The sequence below is a fragment of the Tauraco erythrolophus genome, chromosome Z (genome assembly GCF_009769465.1).
Source record: "Tauraco erythrolophus isolate bTauEry1 chromosome Z, bTauEry1.pri, whole genome shotgun sequence".
Lineage (NCBI taxonomy): Eukaryota > Metazoa > Chordata > Aves > Musophagiformes > Musophagidae > Tauraco > Tauraco erythrolophus.
The window spans coordinates 26,283,497-26,303,666 of NC_141496.1; the positions used below are offsets into that span (position 1 = coordinate 26,283,497).

Sequence of the window (20,170 nt, forward strand, 5' to 3'; positions counted from 1 at the left end):
AACATGCCTTTTACACTAGCATTTTAGAATTAAGCTGTTATGCGAGATCAGCCCACTACACAACTCCTCCCTGCTCGATAGCCCTGGAGATCAATCTAATGCACGTACTGAAAATGACTTGTACTTAAGAGATCTTAATAAACCACCTATTAGTGTATTAATTTTCAAAGGAGTAATATACATCAACTGTATGTTCCAAGTTATGTGCAATAGATCTGTTTAACAGATTTATTCTTGCTTGCAAACACGCACAAAGAATTTTCTGTCTTCTATTCAAGCAGAAGAGTTACAATGGTGCTTTTGCTACTAACTATGGTATGCATTTTGGGGTTATATTCCATTCCAATTCACATGCCTCCTTCAAGTCAGGAATGCTCTTCAGTGCTGCCACTGAAAGATCTGCTCCGGACATGGTTTCTCAGTTGCTCTATGAGCTCTGGATTCTGCTGCTGTATCTGTTGTGCAAACTGCTGGCCCCTGCATTGAACAGTTTTAAGTAAAGTCAGCAAGTGAAAAGACCTGACAAGCAGCATTTCTAAGAAAACAAGATATCCTAAAACAACTGAAAGGTGCATTATATGACAGTTAAGACTAAAGATAACTTGCTGTAGAGTCTTAATCAAGATATCTGTATTATTATGACTCTATCTAGTTAAAGTCTCTGCAAACAGGATTATCATCAGATCTTCTTTTTCATTGTTTAGGACTATTCTACTTGATAACATGGAGGAAAAAAGTATTACCTTACTTGGTAAAACTAAAATTTAGCAAAAAATCTGCTCCATTGATTTGCTCCCTTCTTTTTTGGGAGGATCCATTCTAGTTGTTTAAGATAACTACTCTTGTAGTTGAAGCACAACCTTATATTAGTTTTTCCAGAAATACAGTGTGCGGCTGCCAACTAGTACTTGTGAGCAAGACGTCTTTAGATGCAAGCAAGCACACCGTTACGCCTTCATGTCTTGTATGACGGAAGCAACGACAGATCCATCTCCACAACAGTTGTAGCTTAGGAGTTACCATAATAGGTGACATTAATTCCATGTAAAAGATAAGCACAACACTGGTTTACTAGAGAAAACAAGTAAGTAAGTAAAACATATTACTTTATGAATAGCCTGGCATGACTTCTTTGTAACTTCTGCATTTTGCCCAAGTAGCAAATTATCGAGACCACAGTGAAGGTTGCAGGAAAGCCACTATTTTCATAGATCTAGGTGTAGTCCATGTTTTTTGTGAAGACAGCCCTTGATTTTGTGGAGCGCATTCCTATCTGTGATGTGAATTTTAGATTACTTTTACCCTGAAGGGGCAAAACTTAAAAATAATTGGAAACAGACTAGAATGCTGAAATAAAGTCAAATTGTATGCCCTTTAAGAGGTCTTGCTATATAAGCGAATTGCATGGTTTTATGCAGACTCTTCCAGATAGATTATCGTTATTATACTACAAAAGACTTGGGTCCTGGATTTTCTAAAAGCTACTCCTCATTACACTGAGTTCCCTGAAACCTTCCTAGTTTAAATGCAGGGATGCCAGAGCAGAACTTCTTGCCACCTGTACTCAGTAGATCTGTAGCTTTTCTAACTAGTGTCTGGGATATCATGTAGTAAATTTATCAAAGCAATTTGAAAGCACATGTAGGAGTACTTGAAAGTTTTAAACAAGTGTGTTTAGTAAGTGGTATTTAGAAAGTAAACAGTGTATGAGAACCAGAAAGTGAAACCGAGCACACAGTTCAGTCATTCAAATTGATGGAAATGTACAAAGCAAACAAACAAGATAGTGGAAAATAAGTCTTCACGTTCTTTCTTTTAATAATACTCAAGCATATAGTGGGGACAGGCCATAGCAGAACTGGCTTGACACTATCCCTTTTAAGTAGCCGTTGCACAATGATGCTTCTACAAACGTACAGTTAAAACTACGCAATTCGTGACGCTTACGCATGGATCAGGCTGGACAAATCCGACAGGCCACCAACACCTGCAGCAGGGCCACCAATGGCGTTTGACATCATCCCTGACATCCTGGAACAGTTAGCAGCACAGCATTGGCACTGGGGTATGCAGAAACCTTACAGTAAGCAATTAACTGTAGTTCTTTTTTGAATTGCTAGGAGGAAATAAGCTGCAAGGGGAAGAAACTGCAGTGGTTTTACTTACAGTAAGCAACAATAAAATTACATTTTCAGGAATACAGTACTATCCACCTTTTCTCTTATTAATTCAAACCCCTAAAGACTTTTGTTTCAATGGTACTCCATTTAAATACTTACAACTGTTGAACTTGAGGATTCTGCATTAAGCTTGCTGCCTAGAATAGACAATATATAGCTGAAATTATAACACATTTACTACTTAGGTATTACTAAAGAAAATGTGGAAAAAGAAATTAAAAAAACACATGCTGTATTCTATGTTTTATTACAAAATTAAGGTAAGTCTATGTGCACAGAGATGCATGGTTCCCAGCAAAAGGAATCATTACAGGAACGTATTTCAAGGATATAAAGCTCAGACAATTTGTTACATATTAGATAAAAAACAGTCATTACAGATTCAGAATGAAAAACGTGACAAGATAACACTAACCATAAAAACCCAGTATCAGAAAACTAAAAAAAAAAATAAAATTTTAACTTAAGACTTCCAAGGACAAAGGTTTTCTATTGGGCTTTTTGGAGAAAGATCTGTATTTTGTTGATTCCCAGCCTGGATAAATCAGTGTTGCAACTGCTATTACTACTGGGTATCAACCGTTAAGATTATGGCCACAAAATATTGCAGAGTAAACCAGAGCTTGGACTTAATTTGTAGCATGGTTTTGTGGTAACATATATCTTCTGTGGTAATTGCATACCTTCTTACTTTGTAGTATGGATGAGGTTATTTAAATTTCTCATTCATACGATACCTCAAAAATTATAGTATGTTTACCATAGTGTAAGAGTGTATATGGACAGATACTATAGAATGTACCAGGTGATGTTTTGAAGTTAGTAACATAATTCCTACAGAAATCACTGTCTGTATGAATACAAGACCAACAGGCACAACACAGTATCTTCTTATTCATTCTCTTATTAAAGGTAATACAAAACCCAGATATATACAATGTTCATTTTATTGATCGATATAGCTCCACATATATGTATCTCAAAAAGTAAATAAACTGTTTTTTCTGGTCTAAAGTGGGATATGAAATGCCAAATTTAGGTTAATCCTATGGGTAATGAAGTATTTTTTTTTCCTTCCATCAGTAGCACGTATGGTCTAGCTTAGGGGCCCAAAGTGGAAGCTAGAAATAACTTTCTCAAGGTCAGACAGTGAGTCAATTTTTTTCCTTAAAAACAAAACAAAAAACTACACCACAGGAAAATAATTAATTCGTTCCTGGCTGAACGCCCTGTGCTCTATCCACTTGACCAGGCACCTTCTGGAAATGATACAAAAAAATCATTTCCCCATAGTTAGCTCCATATTGAAGAGTAAGTACATCTTTGACTCTAAAGAGATGCAGACTGAGTTCAGTCATGTGGCCAATGAAGTGGTACACAGAGTTCCAGTGCTACTTAATCACTGATGCCACTGAAGAACTCACTCACTTCTTCCTTGCCCACCGTCTCTATTATTTGGACCATAGTATCAGATTAGATGTATTGATTTCTCTTGCAAGAAGTGCATTTCCACACGGAGGCACTTGTTGAAATGTCCTGTCCTAATAAAGCTACCTGAGAGACAGTGAAGTTTTAACTGAGTTCTCAAGGGAAATAAGTATTTTTTTGCATTTTTTTCCCTCCAAATTCAATTCTTCAAAGTTAACAAATACCATTTAGCTAAGAAAGCCACACGTGGATAAAAACTACAGAGGGACAAACCCCACATTGTGCTGAAAGTAAAGGAATGCACTGTATGTTACTCATATTCAGTGACTGCACACCTCATGAAGTCCTGCACACCCAACGATGTCAGCGGTAATTTGAAAGAGTAAGAACAGAAAGGTATCTTGGGTAGTTCTCCCCAAGCAGAGTTACTCTAGTCTTGGGTAGACTGCATCAGAATCAAATGCTATTCACTTAAGAGGTAATTTCTTTGTATTCATTGTTACCTGCTATGTGGAGAATAGAAAAGAAATTTTCACCAGGCTGTTGACAAGTGGTTTACTATCATGCTATCTATAAAAACAGCACAGTTAGTCTATGCACATTGTTGTTTATAAGTAAGACAGAATTAATTGGAAGACAGGCATTATAGTAGATTTATGCTTCACTTCTTGTTTTGAGTGTAAAATGACTTAGAAAAGTTTAAATTCAGTATAATAAAACCATTGCCATTATAATAAGGATTAAAATTGCTTGTGTTATTAAACAAGAGCTGTTCTTAAAACTCCAGTTTTAAAAACAGTATAAAGTAAAGCTTGAAATTTACTCACCATACTAATGAAGGCAGGATTGTTTATCAAGCTTGCCATGTCAAAACTCAGACCAGTTCCAGTCTGCAAACAAATTGCAATTGAAGATAAGTTTACCGACAAAATCCCAGGTAAAACTATTGTAAATAAAGGTACAGAGCTAACTTACAGGACTGGACATGTCTCTTAGTTTCTGTTCTGCTATTTTTAAATTTGACTTGTAAGAGTCATTCTCTGGATCAAGATCCAGTGCTTTTTGGTAACTGGTAACTGCTTCTTCATATTTATTCACTGAGGTGAGAGCCAACCTAATGTGAAATAAAGAAATCCTGGGTAGAACATGAATGACCATCACAAGATTATGATACATTTTCTGTTTGAAGTAAAACAGTATCTCACAACTAATTTTTAGCCTGAGCACTAAGTTAAAGCAAGTTTTGCTGTTGTGCTACTACTGCTTAGTTCAAGCACTTATGTTTGCAGAAGAGATGATCCCTAAGGAATTTTTGTCTTAGGATCAGTGCAAGGTTCTCCTTTCAGATCTTCGACAGCTTGACAAATGGGTTACACAGGAGAATAGTAACATCTGTAAGATGCTGTTAAGAAACCCTTGTATCAGAGAGGTCTGCTCAATGTTTTGAAAAAGATTCTTCTCCAGCAGCTCAGGAGAGCACAGGACAGATCTACTACTTTTGAAAACAGTATTTGTTTTCAAATTTGATTAGCTACTACATTTAAAACATCATCTTTCTTTGAGCTATTCCAGAAGTCCATTTGTTTGCAGTTTCAATTCTATCTTCTACTGTATTTTCAGTTTATACTGACCACAAAGCTAAATTGATCTTTTCCACATTTTGTGAAAGATCTGTTAACCCACATTCAGCTGCTTAGTACTCCAGTCCCTCTCTGGCATGTGCTGAGCTACCAGACTGAGTTTATAAGCCTGTGCCAATGCCCACTAACTGACCTTAGCCTTATCCCAGGCAAGAGAGCTCAGTGTGTGAGATGTATCAGTCTCAGTCATTACTCTCAATGATGATGAACTCAATTACAGTATGAAACTCTAGGAGTTCCCAGTAATGCTCCTAGAGGAAGCCATGCACTATTAATGTTTTCTCTCTTAACACAGTTACTCCCATAAAAAAAAAAAAAAAAAAAAATCATTCTCCCTTTTGGCCCAGTAACTTGCCAAAATAGTTTCTGACCAGATAAGAAATGCAATCAGGTATTTCTGTGATGCAATTGTGGTTTTTTTTACAGAGAAAGCATGTAAAATTCTGCTTCTTGGACAAAGTACAAATCAGAACAGCAGGCAATGGTTTCTTTGCTCACAATTCCGACACAGAAAAGTGCTCTCTCAGGGTCAGGCTGGAAGTATCGCTTTAACTGTCTACATGGCTCCCATCTCTGCGTATTTCTGTGACGCTTCTGCATCTTTCTGTCACATATAATAAGAGTTTCTGTCAAATCCTGAGAAAAACTGATATACCTGCATAATGCAGCCAGAAAACCAGCTTTCTCATAACGATTTTTTGTTGAGAAGGTGGTTTCTGCACTTGTTTTTTTCAGTTATTACTAAGCAAGCACTGTCTCCTCATTCAAATGTATTATTTCATTCATACTGTCTCCTCATTCAAATCTCTCCTCCTATGCCAAATGTATTATTATATCTACCTGCTTAGTTAAGCAATGGCTTGTAGCTCAAAATACAGCTTCTATCAAAACCACCAGACAACCAAAAAAAAAAGAGAAGCTTGATTGCCCAAAAACGATCCCACTTTCATTGTGTATCAAAAGGCACACTGGTCTTACACCCAAAACTCTAAAATAACCTCAAACTTCCAATTAAACCAGCCCATAGCTTCCCTCCATCTCACTGAAATCAGGGGATCCTGGGTTGCACTATATGAAGAAACAACCTAAAGAGAGTTAAATAGGACAAAACCAATTCAACAGTCACTAAAATTTCAGTGAATTAATGATCTCAAAAGCCAGTGAGGCTACATTTGTATTAGTAAAATAAACTGGTTTGGAGAAAGTTTTCAAGTGACAGAATTCCATCATCTTTGATCTTAAACAAATGCCCCCTGACATGGTTTTGTCCCAGGCCAACAAGCGTTATCCTAGACAATCTAGGGGCATGGCTCAGAATTTATCATAGGCCAACACAATTTAGCAACAGGCAGTTTGGATGTAACGACTTCATACTGCAAACTAGATTTTAGTAACATGGACATGGGCCATTTTGTGCCAGCTGACCCAAGAAACAATCCCAAGCATTTTTTAATTTACTAGCACAGATATAACCTCAAAAGCCTTATGAAGCATGCAGCACACACCCACAATATGTTTGGCTATTGAAAATGCAAAGCTACACATCTTGGAAGAATGGCCCTTCACTCAAGTCGATATCCCGTTCGGAACACTCCTGACATTTTTTTCCACATAGCACTTAATCAGACCCACCGCCTAAAGAGGCTGTATTGTTAATCTCTCAGACATGACCCAGAAAAACTACCAAAGAGACATAGCTTAGTCTTGCTAAAATATCTGCTTCCAAAGAGCTACTGAACAGAAAAATTAAGCCTCTGTTCCTGCTAGCATGAAGCCCCAATACGTTTAGGATTCCATTCTCTAACAGCATCATTAACAGATTCACTGTTCCACCTGCAGAATTTTGATTACTCATAACTAGGTAGGAGGTAGAAAAAACACATCATAGCTTTCCTAAATTTGCAAAGTTGATCAACTGAAAGAAAAAAATTGCAATCTGATGAAATCTGATGGAAAAATGCCGAGATCAACCACATCTATAAAGCTTAAAGCCAACAGTCTGATAGGGTCATCTTCAGAAAATTGCTACGGTTTCAGAAGAAAGATGTCAGCTAAGTAAAACAACCTAGCTCCACTTATTTCAGAAAATCTACAGTGATTTACACTTGGGTCTTCAGTGTTTACTCAGATTTTTATTAGCTTACCCCATTCTCCCATACGCTTTGCTGTACTTTGGATCTATTGCTATAGCTCTCTCACAATCCTTTATTGCTTCACTGTAGTTGTTGAGCTTACTTTGAGCAGCAGCCCTAAGAGGAAGACGGGAGGGAAGGAAGACAGCTTTGTCAAAAAAACAATAAAAGGAAAAAAAAGCTTAGCTCTTCACATGTCCATGACTAACTTCAGACTTGTTTAATCTTACTGACTTTTCATTCGTGATTTAGGCAATGCCTCAGCTTTCCTCAAGCAAGACAAGCAAATGTTCTGCATTAATATGTGCTTAAATGCACTGCTAGACTAGGGCTTTGGAGAACACACACTCACCTTTGAATACACAAAGGATAAATAATTCTAAGGAACTGTTTTAGATCCAGCATGACTATGCACAAAATGCATCATAAAACCTATTACGAAAAGCAAAACTCTCAAGTTGTAGTTTACCTAAAATAATTGTTTAAGCAGAAGTATTCTTCACAATTTGCGTTTTCCAGCCAAGAGGTATAGATTTACTGCTGTTCAAAGGAATGCTGTGACTTTTTCCTGCTCAGTTTTTTAGCAGGCAACTCATGCTTGCAGGTAAATCAGGATAACATTTCTCAATAATCTCTGAATTACTAAATTACGATTGCATCTCTATACCAGAGGAATGTAAATGTTGCAGGCATTTATACAGTAAGATTAAAGACTAGCTCAAATTAGAAAGGACAATAGAACAGACTATAATCAAAACTTCTCCGTTTTGAAAGGTCTGGAAGCAGTCTAATTTGTTCTTCTTTGATTAAAAAACTATAGTAGAAACGACAACTACTTCCATTGCATAAAGCATTCTTCTTTTTTATTAGGAATGCCAGATGCTACAATCATCACTACATTCAATCCTTTCTCCTGTGATGACCTCCAAATTGCACGCTTTTTCTGACTTTGATTAAAATCTCTTCTGAATGGGATTACTTATATATTTTAAATATTTAGGTTGCTTAACAGTTGTCCAACTCCACAGATGCCATTGAAGATGTATGGATAAAAGCTGGGGACAATGCTTAGTCTCTCATATGTTTGAACAGAAAATATTTTTTCCATGTTTACAAAAAAGTTATATGGCCAGTTAAAACTTCAATGGCATCTCAGCTCTTCTTCTCACTGCTATGAGAAAAAAGCCATACTGTTAAAGGCAATGCATCTCCATTGCTCCCAAACTAGCTTAGGAAAGATAAGAGTAAGGCTTATATTTACTCAAATACCGCATCACCCACAGAACTCCAAGCAACTGCCTGTCTTCTTTTAAATAACTTCATACAATACTGTTCTTACTGACACAAGACTCATTTTGGTCCTCACAGATGTGATGATGTAATGCACAGAGTGAAGTATTTCCACTCTTGCCAATTACAGATTTGGTGCTTAAGCCTATTCTATTGAGGAAACTTTCGGTGTTTGGGAGGCTTTTGAATCTGGTTTTACATTTCCATTTTATACCTAAAATCACTTTTGTGATCAGTTTTCTCAAGGAAAATAGATGACTTACACTTTGAACTGCCATCTTAAAGACGTAAAATATCAGTAAACTGCACATTTCCTTTCTTTTTATGCTTGCTACAAAACGCTGAATCTTTTGCTTGTATTTATCCCAAACTAAACTCTGGAGTAATGGAAGCACAGTTCCAAAAATAGACAAATCCACTGGGTACAGTGCCGCAAGACCAAATTGGCAGCACTTTTGTTAATATATCCTTCTGGTAATGGAGGTACTGAAGAGTGTAGAGCAGAATGGCTCTAGAGGCAGGCTAGTTCCAGTAGGGTTCAACAGCTATACTACTTTTGCCCTTATGCTGGTCTTCTGCGCAGAACTCTGGAAGAGCAAACTTCTGCTACTGGGTTAACACGCCCTTCCAGACTTCATCTGCTCATCTGCTTCACTATGGTGAAGAACAGATTATACAATGAAACTACAACAAGAGCCTTGTTATTTTTCCACAGGTCATGTACAAAAATGCTGAGTATTTACACAATGCTTAAAATCTCCAAAATGGTATTCCCACATTGATGATATTTTTTCCAGGGAAAGTCAATACTACGGGAGATAGAGATGGTAGCTGAGTCACTAGAATATCAGAAAAAAAGGCTCTTACTACTTTCAACAGACTGGGAATCACAGCCTACGTTATGATTTAATATAGACAAACTAACTCACAAAAACCTGATTCTTAAGTGTTACAAGTAATTTTAAAGCTCATATTACACCTACAACTGATACACATACGGTGAATGAGCTCACTTTTGCTTTAGATCTTTTTCAAATTTAACATGATAAATTTCTGAACAGTGGGGTTTTCTAGCCTCACGTTGTTTTGGTCTACTTCACAATTTATCTTTAAAATAAAGTTGATGAAGTTTGGGAATGAAGAGTGTGTATTATTTTGTTTTTACCTGTTGCAGTAATAGACTGCATTGTTTGGATCCATTTTTATAGCCCTAGTATAACAATCCACTGCAGCACCATAATTTTCTTCTTTCATATGATTATTACCTGAAATGAATTATAAAAAGCTCTTAAGTGGTTAAAAGACACAGTGCTATGTACAAAAGAACTAGAGCAACCACATTATAGCACCTATATAAGGTAGTTACAACTGCACTTTTTTGAGGTAAAGTCTTTTAAATAGAATTAGCATAGAATAATGCAAATAAAAATATGTACTGTATCTGTAAAGTTTATTATGTACATTTAGTCCACCACATAAACCTTCCCCTTCTCATCTTGCTATTTCACACTTTCTCACTAGTTTCTGCTGTTAAGCAAAGATCACTTTGTTGAAAAGTGTAATAATTGCCATTTCCCTCTAATATAAATTCATCAGTCTTAACTACCTTTGCAAGCCTCATAATCCAATAGGCTATATATTAATTTCTTTCTGGCCTCATTTTCTCACATGTCCCAACAACTTGCTTGTAACTATCCGTATACCACAGAAAATCAAGCAAAAGCAAAGCTGATCATATAAGCCCCATTGTTGTGATGCCACATAATTAATTCATTAAGATAATGAAAAGTATGTATAGCAGAGGCAAACTAAAATGATTCAGAGGTAACATTTCTCACCAAGAAGCTCAGAATTTCTACTCTATAATGAAGTTTCGTATTTCGCATTTTTTAAGTCCAGTGAAAAAAATAGAAAAATGTAACTTTTCTATGGAAAGAAAATTTTGGAATAAGGTCTTTCAAAAAAAAAAGATACCTTATACATTCTTTACTCCCCGAAGTAGAGCAGTCCTGGGAGTTTGTTTCTTTCCTGGTGACAGACCAGTAGAGAAAAAGTTCTAGTTCAGAGTGCCTAAGCTTAAGGTTGTCCTTGCAACCACGGATCTTTGGCCCACTAGATTCTACAGAAGCCTTGGTTTCCCCGAAATGTCAAGAAATTGTCTGGAAAATTATAGACTTCCACTGACTTCCTTGTATTTTGGCAAAATATTTCAACCATCTCCAAAAATAAGCAAGAGAAGGGATAAGTCAACAGGTTACTACAGATGTAGATAACCGCATAAGCAAAGGCTGGAAGAGTTCAGTCAGTGAATCATTTGCCTCTGAAAGAAAGCAACAGACTGTGCAGCAAGCAGTCCTAGCTGCCTGTACTAACTGAAAACAACTACACTTGCGTTCATTTGTGAACATGAAGAGCTTAATAAAAATCAGACAAAAAAAAAAAAATCAAACAAAATCAGGTTCAAGTAACTAAGTATCATGAAGGTAGTAAGAAATCACCTCTTCCCAATAGTTTTATACTAGTCTGTAATTATAGTCAGCAATCTCTGCCAGTGAGAAGGCAAACTGAAACTGTAATTGCGTGTATACCTTCAAAATATACACTGAATGCAACCGTATCTGTCTCATTTCTACAGGCCCACCATCTACACATCTTTCCTTTGATCTAAGGTAGAGGTCTGTACACTAAATCCTGTTGTCAGATAAAAGTCTTGCAAGTTAGCTGCACTCGATGAGATTGCAGCAGTTAACGTTTCTCTAAAACAAAACTGCCATCAATGACTATCAAAGCTGAAATTTCTGACACTGCTCTGAACTAAGGATGACCTAGGGTATAGAGCTAAATTGGAGCTAGTATCAGTAGGTACCTTTCTTGCACTCTCTCTCTCCAGCTTAAAATTGGCTAAAGGAAAACAAAAATAGCCAGACCTACCATTTCTTTTGAGATTAGGCAATTCAAGACAAAAGGAAAAGAAACTGTAATATTTTATTTTAACACCAGACAAAAATTCTTAAGACAAAAAAAGCCACAAATGGTTATACTTCTGAATGTGTGTCCTCTATAACAAAAATACTACCTATTGTTGTAATTTACACTGTGGTAACACCCAGAGCTTTTTAGGATCAAGCCACTGTTACATATACAAACCTGCACATAATTTAATCTTAAATTAAGCCGAGGTGTCAACTGATATACAAGGGCAGGCAAGTAAATTCAAGTATTTACTAGTCTGGAGGGTATATTCCGAGTTTTATAATTACTAAGAAAGAAAACTCAAGCTATCTGATTTTGCTTTGCCATTCATTAGCCAATTTCTACAGGTACTAGGGCTGATTTGAGAGCAGGGGAGGAGCAGGCTGGTGGCCACAAAGGTCAGGGAAGTTATTCCATTGGTAAGGACATACAGATAGAAATAGGGAAATGACACAGTTATAGAATTAAAGTATTATAGAAGATATGGATTCAAATGGACTTCCTCAAGTTATCTAATTTATCTCCCTAACTCAGGGCAGGAAATAGTCATAACTGAAAAGCACGATGGTGGTGATAGATAATACATGTGTGAAAATAAGCCTCCTCATTAATATGACACAGCGGCATTAGAAAACAAGACAGAAGTTTTAATTTTGTTATGGGAAGTTAAGAGGCGTTTCAAGCAGTTCCAAACTGCTTACTAATGCCCCTGAGATCTGACACTTTAAATGGCCCTTTGTCAAAGTTTAGACTCTTTCAATTTTTTCAGAAGAGACATGGGATTGCTTCTTAACACCCCACAAAGACTAACTAACACACAGCACACATCAATTTCATTTTCTCAGTCTATTTCACAAATCTCTGTGGGCTGACAGATGACAAGACAGAAGTCACAGATTTAAAACAGGCATTGCTACAACACCCACACCTGGAAAGTGCTGAATATCCCTACAGTTCAATAACCACACTGAGTGGTACAGGTATTCCTCTCTTTCCGTGAGCTGGCAGTAACAGACAGCAAAATGAAAAGCCAGCATGCATAGCGGGTACGTTACAACTCACAAACTATTTTTCACTTGTGACCTAGCCTTGCTTGAGCTCCTATCCTCAGGATTAAAGAGCTAATAAGCAACTTCAACAACTAGGAAAACTTACCCTCAGAGCCAGTAATGGACTGTATTCATGACTACAGATGACTAGTTTTAAGATTAGACAGACCATGGAACTCATTCTCAAAAACAGTAGAATTTTTTTCACATCATTATTCTGAAATTTTTGAGAGGATTATATCTGCCTTGCAATGAGAACCTTATTTTTCTATAAAACTCAAATATCTGAAAATCCAAAAGGTCATAAAAAATGTGATTTATTAAGCATTAATCCACCTGATAACAACTCGTATCAGTTATCAGTGCTACATGCCTTTTTTTTTTTTCTTTTTCCCTTTTCTTTTTGGAAGGAAATAAAATGGATTCCGTCTTGAGTAGCATTAGTGAAGACTTCTATGGTACAGCTGCTTTTCCTCACAAAACAGCAACAACATCCATCAAATGGAAAACAAACAACTGGATTTTCCCGCAATTTTTACAGAGCACACAAATTGTTTCACAAATGTGAAGTACTGACCCTAGTAAGTTCACAAGAATTTTTCCATTAGCTTCAGCTGGGTCAGTTTTTCACCATTGTTTTCGTATTCAGCTAGCACACAATGGCATCACATAACCTTTTCAATATAAAGTAGAAACTTGTATAGCAATTCCATGGACAGAGAAATCTATAATATACTGAACAATAATTGTTCATTCTTTAAAGCTTCTACAACTCAGGAATGTTGCTCAGGACTTCATGTATTATCCCTTAGTTTTTAAGCAACCTCCTGAGCAAGAGAGAGAACAGCCTGTATTTTCTTAAATCTCCGATGGATCAAATCACTTAGCTCTCTTACAACATAACAATCACCAGAGAATATAAGCTTAAGTTTTTGTGTGGGGTGTGCGTTGCCCAGCTGCTATACTATCACTATCCATGATAACCCAATAATCTTAATAAAAGCGTAAAGTGTTTATTCCAAACCTTCATCCTTCAGTTGGTCAGCCTTTTCAACATCCTCTGGTAAAGAATCTGAGAGAGGCAGCATGTCATTCTGTATGTAAACAAACCAAATTTTTTTTCATTAAAATATAAGCCCTGATTTTATTGAAAACTTCTTTGATCCTGGGCAGCACTGTATCAACAGTCAACGAGATTTTCTGTAGTGCACAGGAAGTATGAAAGAACAAAACATCACTAAAACATCCTCAGAAGAGGAAGGTAGCTTGCTTTCTACTACTGATAAAACCTTATGGCTCACGACATGTTTTAAGAAAGGTAAGGGGAAAAGAGATGGTATGTCTCTACAGTCTTGGTTTTCTTACTTCTGACTCTCCTGTTTGCCATCCTGATGGCTCCTGTGGTTCCTGTACCGGGGATCCCAGATAACGACGTATTTTTGTACACATTTCAAAGTCCCCGTTTTAAAGTTAGTGTTCATGAAGATGTTTTTAAAACTGAACAACTAAATTATTTCCAGAGGGGGATGAGAAGCATCAGCAAACTACCAATGACCTCAAGCACTTTGCAGACATTTATGACTGGGAACTGCAAAATGCTTAACTGAAGGACAAAATCCTTCAAGTGAGAATGAGACAGCCAGTGTTTAATAATTTTCTATATGGAATTGTTCTTGTCTAGCTGAGATTAATTCCTCCCACTGCCCCAACAGATTCTCATTCTGCTAGCTTTTATGGAAATTTCACTTTTTTCCTGTTTTCCTTAAGTTTCCACGTTGTTTTGACCTATACAGCACTTTAAGGTTGTGTATACATAATGAAATCTTAGCACACATTGGCAGAGTAACTTTAGAATCTAAATTAAATTCTTACCTTGTGAAAAGAATTTGTGAACATTTCTATCAAATGCTGTGGAGGTGCAAGATGAGTATCTTCCAGGTTAATCTTAAACACAGTCTCCAGACACTGAATTGCAACTTCCAAGAAAAAAAAAAAAATCTAAATCACCAGTTTCTCAACAGAAGTGTAATTTCACTAATTTATTTCTAAAGCTGTGATTCACTTCCTTATTCAGCTAGTAAAAGCAGCTCTTTGGAACATATAAAATAAAGAGAGGCTACCTGATCCCCATAGAATTGACTTGCTGAAAAACAGTGTAAGCTATACAGATTCTACACATTCAGCCATTATTCTTAAAACAATTTAAAATTTATTTCAATTCATTCAATCATGTAATGTCTTTTTTTTTAAACATAAAAATAAAAAAGCACCGCAATTCATAATACAACTATGCAAGTGTCACATAGCCCACCTCAAAACACCACAACTACCATATATTTGTGTTGCATAATAGTTGGAAGAAAACAGCTCATCTTTACAGTTAAGAATAAACACAAGATACTTATTAGTCTTATCACCCCTATCCTATTAAAACACATCTGTAGTATCCTTTCACATGCTCTGTTGTGTAAGGATTAAATGGCCCTCCCAAGCCTGCAACAATGTAAATACACTCACAGTAAGCAATTCTGAAAACAGTAGAGCCAAATACTAAACTAAAGTTTTAAATGTGCTCACATATTTTCAGGCAAAAGATGGATGGTAATTACTATATACAATTCTGTATGTATATGTATTCTGTTAATTATAGTATTTCAAATTATATCATTATTTTCCCTGTCATTTTGAGAACCTAGTAGAATGTGTTTATTAAGGCGTATTATCTAAATGTTTTAGACTGAAAACTGAGGAGGAACAAAGAAGAGTCCTTGTAAAGCCCAGTTTGAACAGAACAATGACTTTTTAAACTTGAACTGTAGATAATCGGCAGTAGCTGAATTCAAATTATCAGTAAAAAATGAATCTTACAATATAAACTGAATTTCAGTCCAATGTTAATAAATATAATTTGAATTCTTATTTGCATAATAATGAACCTGAACACTGACTCAAAATTAAAAACATAAAATTACTGAAAGTTACCAACAGTAAGGCCAGTTTGAGGAGCCTATTTTCTACGTCGCATCTGGGAGAAAGAGGGGAAAAAGCCGCATCTCACTATCCCATTATCAAAGTGAGGCACTGTCAGCGGCTGCAAGCTGGATATCATCAGGAAGTTGGGAAAGACTTGCTGCACCACATGTGCTATTAGATTCCAAGATTTTTCCCATATCTAGTTTCAAAGGCCGAAGTTACCTGTTCTCCCTATTACTTCCACCATCACACACACTTTCAGAGGCCTAGGGAGTTATGGAAGCTTGTACTGACCACCTTGCAAACCAGTACAGATACCTGCCTCCCTGCTGAACAGCTGGGGATCACACAGAGATCTATTACCTGACAACAGGAGCACCTGGGCTATGCTAGAGCCCAGCTCAGCCTCCCCAGTGCCACGTAGCTCCCGGATTTTTTGCTGTCCAAGCTCAAGTTGCAAGCAACATCGAGGCATCACAGCAGACACGCAGTCTGTTGATCACTGAATAATGAAAATTAATTGGGCTGCTGAGGCCCCTTCAGTACTCAGTATCATCTTGCTTCATCTTACACATAATCTTCCCCATCTCAAGTATTACATGCATCCCTCTCAAGGGGTGCATTCCACTGTTTTGGAAATGCTGCCTTAGAGAAATTCATTGCAGCACATCGATCTCAGAAGTAAGAAAAAAAAAAATCAGCCTTTTGCACTTTGTAGAGAGTTTCTGCTTTAATCCCACAGAAATAGGTGCTACAGACACCTATAGAAAAAAAAAAAAGTGACTGTAGGAAAGAGAAACACACTGTCTAAAACATAATTTGGAAGAATGGAAGAAGTGAAGTTTCTAGTTCATACAATAGAGTTGAGCATTAACCATCAGAGATCTATATCGCTGCTCTAGATCCTATATTTCTCCAGTCTACCTTCAGATTACTCTGCTTTCTCAAAATAAGGCATTTTTATTCTTCTTGCAACTATAAAATTGCTAGAAGAAATTTACAGTATCATTGAGACTGCTATAGAATTCAAACATGGAGAATGCAGGTTATCAATACAAGTGGAGTCTGAATACATGCTAGACTTCTATTTTGATAAAGTCTCAATTTTATTGGCAATGTTCTAGCTCTTTTGGTGGCGAATGGGAACGGCAATTGTTTCAATTACTTCCTGACACAGATGTTTAATCATACACTGTTTCATCTTTTCATAGACACCAAGTAGGTACATAGGGTACCAATGAGAAACATCAGTCAAATTTTTTCATCCCTTACGTCTCCACATAAATGGGTGGGACTTGGGCTGCTGCTACTCCACATGCGCCAAAGGTATATTGCACAACTAAAATGAGTGAATTATTTAAAATGTCCGCCTCCTATCCTCTAACACATAGCATATGGTACCATGCTTTTGGCAGGGTACAGGTCTAAAATTAGGATTTCATAGCTGTATTAAAATGGTAATTTTTACATCAGCATTTCAGCACAGTTGAGGTTTTATAATATTTTCTTTTTCAGAAAACAGGATCTTAAAATTGATTCCTTCACATAGACATTGGCTAAGTCTGCTCTGACACATTATCAGGTACGTTTTCAGTCATAAGCCAATGTTTATGAGTTTTATAATAAAAACAAAATGAATACCCTTGACCTCTCATTATGTGATTTCCAAAAACATTGCTTTCTTTCACCAGCTGAACATCATCATAACCTGATACAGGTTAAATTCATAGATGACTACCACTTTTCAAATGTACAAAACACTCCAGATTCTGATCTAAAACTAAATCTTTTGGCTTTTATTCTTTTGGGAGTATCCTTTGAATATCATTACACAAATGTTTCTTTCTTGCTTACACTAGTGAACAACTACACTGTAAAACCAACAGACACTAGAAGAAAGCATGCTCCAGGTTTATCTTTTTAAGTTCATGCCTCTGAGAAGCAGGACTTGCTTTGCATCTCAGGAAAGTCTACTCTCCACACCTCAGATTTCAGGCAACTCAGTGATGAATTACCTGGATGTTGTTTATTGCACTGCTGGTCCTAGACTTCCCCCTTACCTCCAAATTCTTCCCTGGTTGAGCAATACAATGACAGACTGCTTGAAACAGCCTGAAGGTGTTTTAAATAACTGTATGAAAAGCTCATCGCAGAATTAAGACTCTTTGTTCTTTTCTTGCTTAATTCCACATTGTGATACTACCTGCCATAAAGTCTCCAGGAATTAGGGAAAAGGAGTAAGAGCAATATGAAAGAAAAAGACAGATACTATGAAGTTACAAAGACTTACTGAATGTCTGTGAATAGAGGATACACACGGAAGTCTGTCTTTCTGTAGCTATGTCTACAGATAGAGGGACTGGATGTATAATAGAAACGATACCATACTGAAAATATTCACTACTGTGTGCTCTTTGGAATCACTATTCAAGTGAAAAAGAAATGCAATTCTTTGGATCTCTTAGCCTTCCCTCAAATTACATGGAATCCTTGCAAATATGAAACAGGAGTTCTTCCCACATACCAAAACCAATATATGGTAATTGTTTTATTTCATCCGTGGCCAACACAGCTACTATCAGACACAAAATGCAGAAAGAAACCAAACATAAAAGTAAAGAGAAAAATAATCAGCAGGCAAAATTTTGTGGGACACATACACAAATCATTACCATCGCCTGCATTACAGCACTGCTTAACTTGATGTGATTCAAGGCATCAGTTGCTTAAAATTAAGGTAGTACACATTTTGTAACTTTAGAACCTTAAAACGATCTATGTTTTAAAATTAACAATCTCAGAAACATTAAGATCATCACCTTATTTACAGATAGTATTTGGTGGCGGGTTCAGTTAGGTCACTCCAGTTACCTTCTATGATAATATACATCATGCACTTTCACATATGGGTAGGTATTACACACACACATATGTGCATATATATATATATATATATTAGCACCTGTATCACTTACCTTCCAAACTTTCTTGTTCATCTGGAGTGAAAGTATCCATCTGACTCTGCTCTCTCAAGAAATGGATGACTGCATAAACCAAGCGTTTGACTGATGACATTTTGAAATTGATGTGTTTCTCCTAGATCTTAAAAACAACAGGTTCTCATATTTTAGAAAAATGAACTCTTAAGAGTATTCCAGCGTCCCACTGACCTCAGCAAGAAGTACACACAATACACAAAAACTTATTCTTTACCAGAAAGCCCAATAAAGTGATGCCTTGAATCAAGTGGTTAAACTGTACGGATTAGAGAGAGCTCCTACAATCATCTAGTCTGTTAGCAAAAGAGCACAGATTTCCTCAGATTCATTCCTGTGTCAGAGTTCATTGAGGCTAAAATAATTTAGCAACTCATTTTTCTTTTTCTTTTTTTTTACAGTTTGGATTTTATTTCTAAGACGCATGCTCTTGGAAGCAGGAGCACATGCTTAGGTCAAAATTAATTAAAAAGCCACATTGATAAATATAATGACATGAAGAAATGCATTTTAATAAAAGGTATTCTATCCCCTGATGTAATGCTGCATGGTTTATATTCACTTTGGACAAAAAACTGGAACACTGTGACCTCAGTGCACACTTGTGATTAGTGACACTACTGGCTCAGTCCGACTTGCACTCAGCGTCGGCTGGGAGTTACATAACTTCGAGGAAAATTTCAGTGCCAACTTTTCAAGTTATTTTTCCTTAAACCACTTCGATTTAAAAAGACCACAACCTTATCCAGTCGCCACGGGAAGCAGCTTAAAAAAGAGAGTTAAATGAATGGCAAGACCAGGGCCAACCCTCGCTAAACTCTTTTCCCCCGGTAACCCCTCGAGCAAACCGATGGCAGCCAAAACCGCGCCGAGCAGCCGCCGCCGCGGGGACGGGGGAAAGGCGGCTCCGCGCCAGAGCGGCGCCTGGCACCGGCAGAGGGGCCCGGGAAGCGGTGGCCGCCGTGCCCCGCTCCTTGGCCGCTGACACGCCCCGCCGGACGGGCGGCACAGGGTCCCGCCAGGGCCGGCACGCCATCCCGGCCGCGGCCAGGGTCCGTCCGCCATCCCGGCCGCGACCCCCGTTCCCCCGCCCCGCCCCGCGCCCGCCTCCTGCTCCCGCGACAGGCCCGAGGCCGCCCGCTCGGGCCCGCGGAGGGCAGCTCGAACAAGCGGGGTGCCCCGCGGCACCGCGGAGACAGCGGCCGCGCCGCCCGGCCCCTCCCGCCGCCTCGGGCCCACCGAGGGCCCTCGGGACGGGGCCCGACCCGCCCCACCGCCCCCGAGCTCCGGAGACGAGAGGCTCCGAGGAGGTGGCGCGCAGCCTCGCCGCCCCTGCAGAGACCGGGACAACGCCCTTACCGTGCGAGACGCGGCGAGCCCCGCAGCAAACACCGTCCCTGTCCCCGTCCCCGTCCCTGTCAGCGCTGCCGTCGGGTGGGAGAGACAAGGGGCGGAGGGCGGGCTCGAGTGCGCCGCCGCGGCGGGAGGAAGAAAGCGGCGGGAGGCGGC

General features: G+C 38.1%; 1 protein-coding gene across 1 annotated transcript; it reads right to left on the bottom strand.

Annotated features, from left to right (window-relative positions):
* Positions 1–303: 303 nt before the first annotated feature.
* On the bottom strand, positions 304–18,750 carry SGTB (small glutamine rich tetratricopeptide repeat co-chaperone beta). Its single transcript, XM_009989523.2, has 10 exons — positions 18,641–18,750; positions 14,565–14,668; positions 13,717–13,786; positions 9,836–9,935; positions 7,393–7,497; positions 4,584–4,722; positions 4,436–4,498; positions 2,280–2,317; positions 1,948–2,031; positions 304–477 (listed from the first exon to the last, which is right to left on the bottom strand). The coding sequence occupies exons 1-10, from the start codon at positions 18,738–18,740 to the stop codon at positions 366–368; spliced, it is 915 nt and encodes a 304-aa protein (XP_009987825.1). The 5' UTR covers positions 18,741–18,750; the 3' UTR covers positions 304–365.
* Positions 18,751–20,170: the final 1,420 nt, after the last annotated feature.

What these genes read in the sequence shown, in the direction of transcription:
- SGTB (XM_009989523.2), bottom strand. Translation starts at nt 18,740, where the DNA reads ATGTCATCAGTCAAACGCTTGGTTTATGCAGTCATCCATTTCTTGAGA. An exon ending in TGACCAACTGAAGGATGAAG is followed by an intron (nt 9,936 to 13,716) that starts GTTTGGAATAAA and finishes AATTCATTTCAG; the next exon opens with GTAATAATCATATGAAAGAA. An exon ending in ATCCTGCCTTCATTAGTATG is followed by an intron (nt 2,318 to 4,435) that starts GTGAGTAAATTT and finishes TGTCTATTCTAG; the next exon opens with GCAGCAAGCTTAATGCAGAA.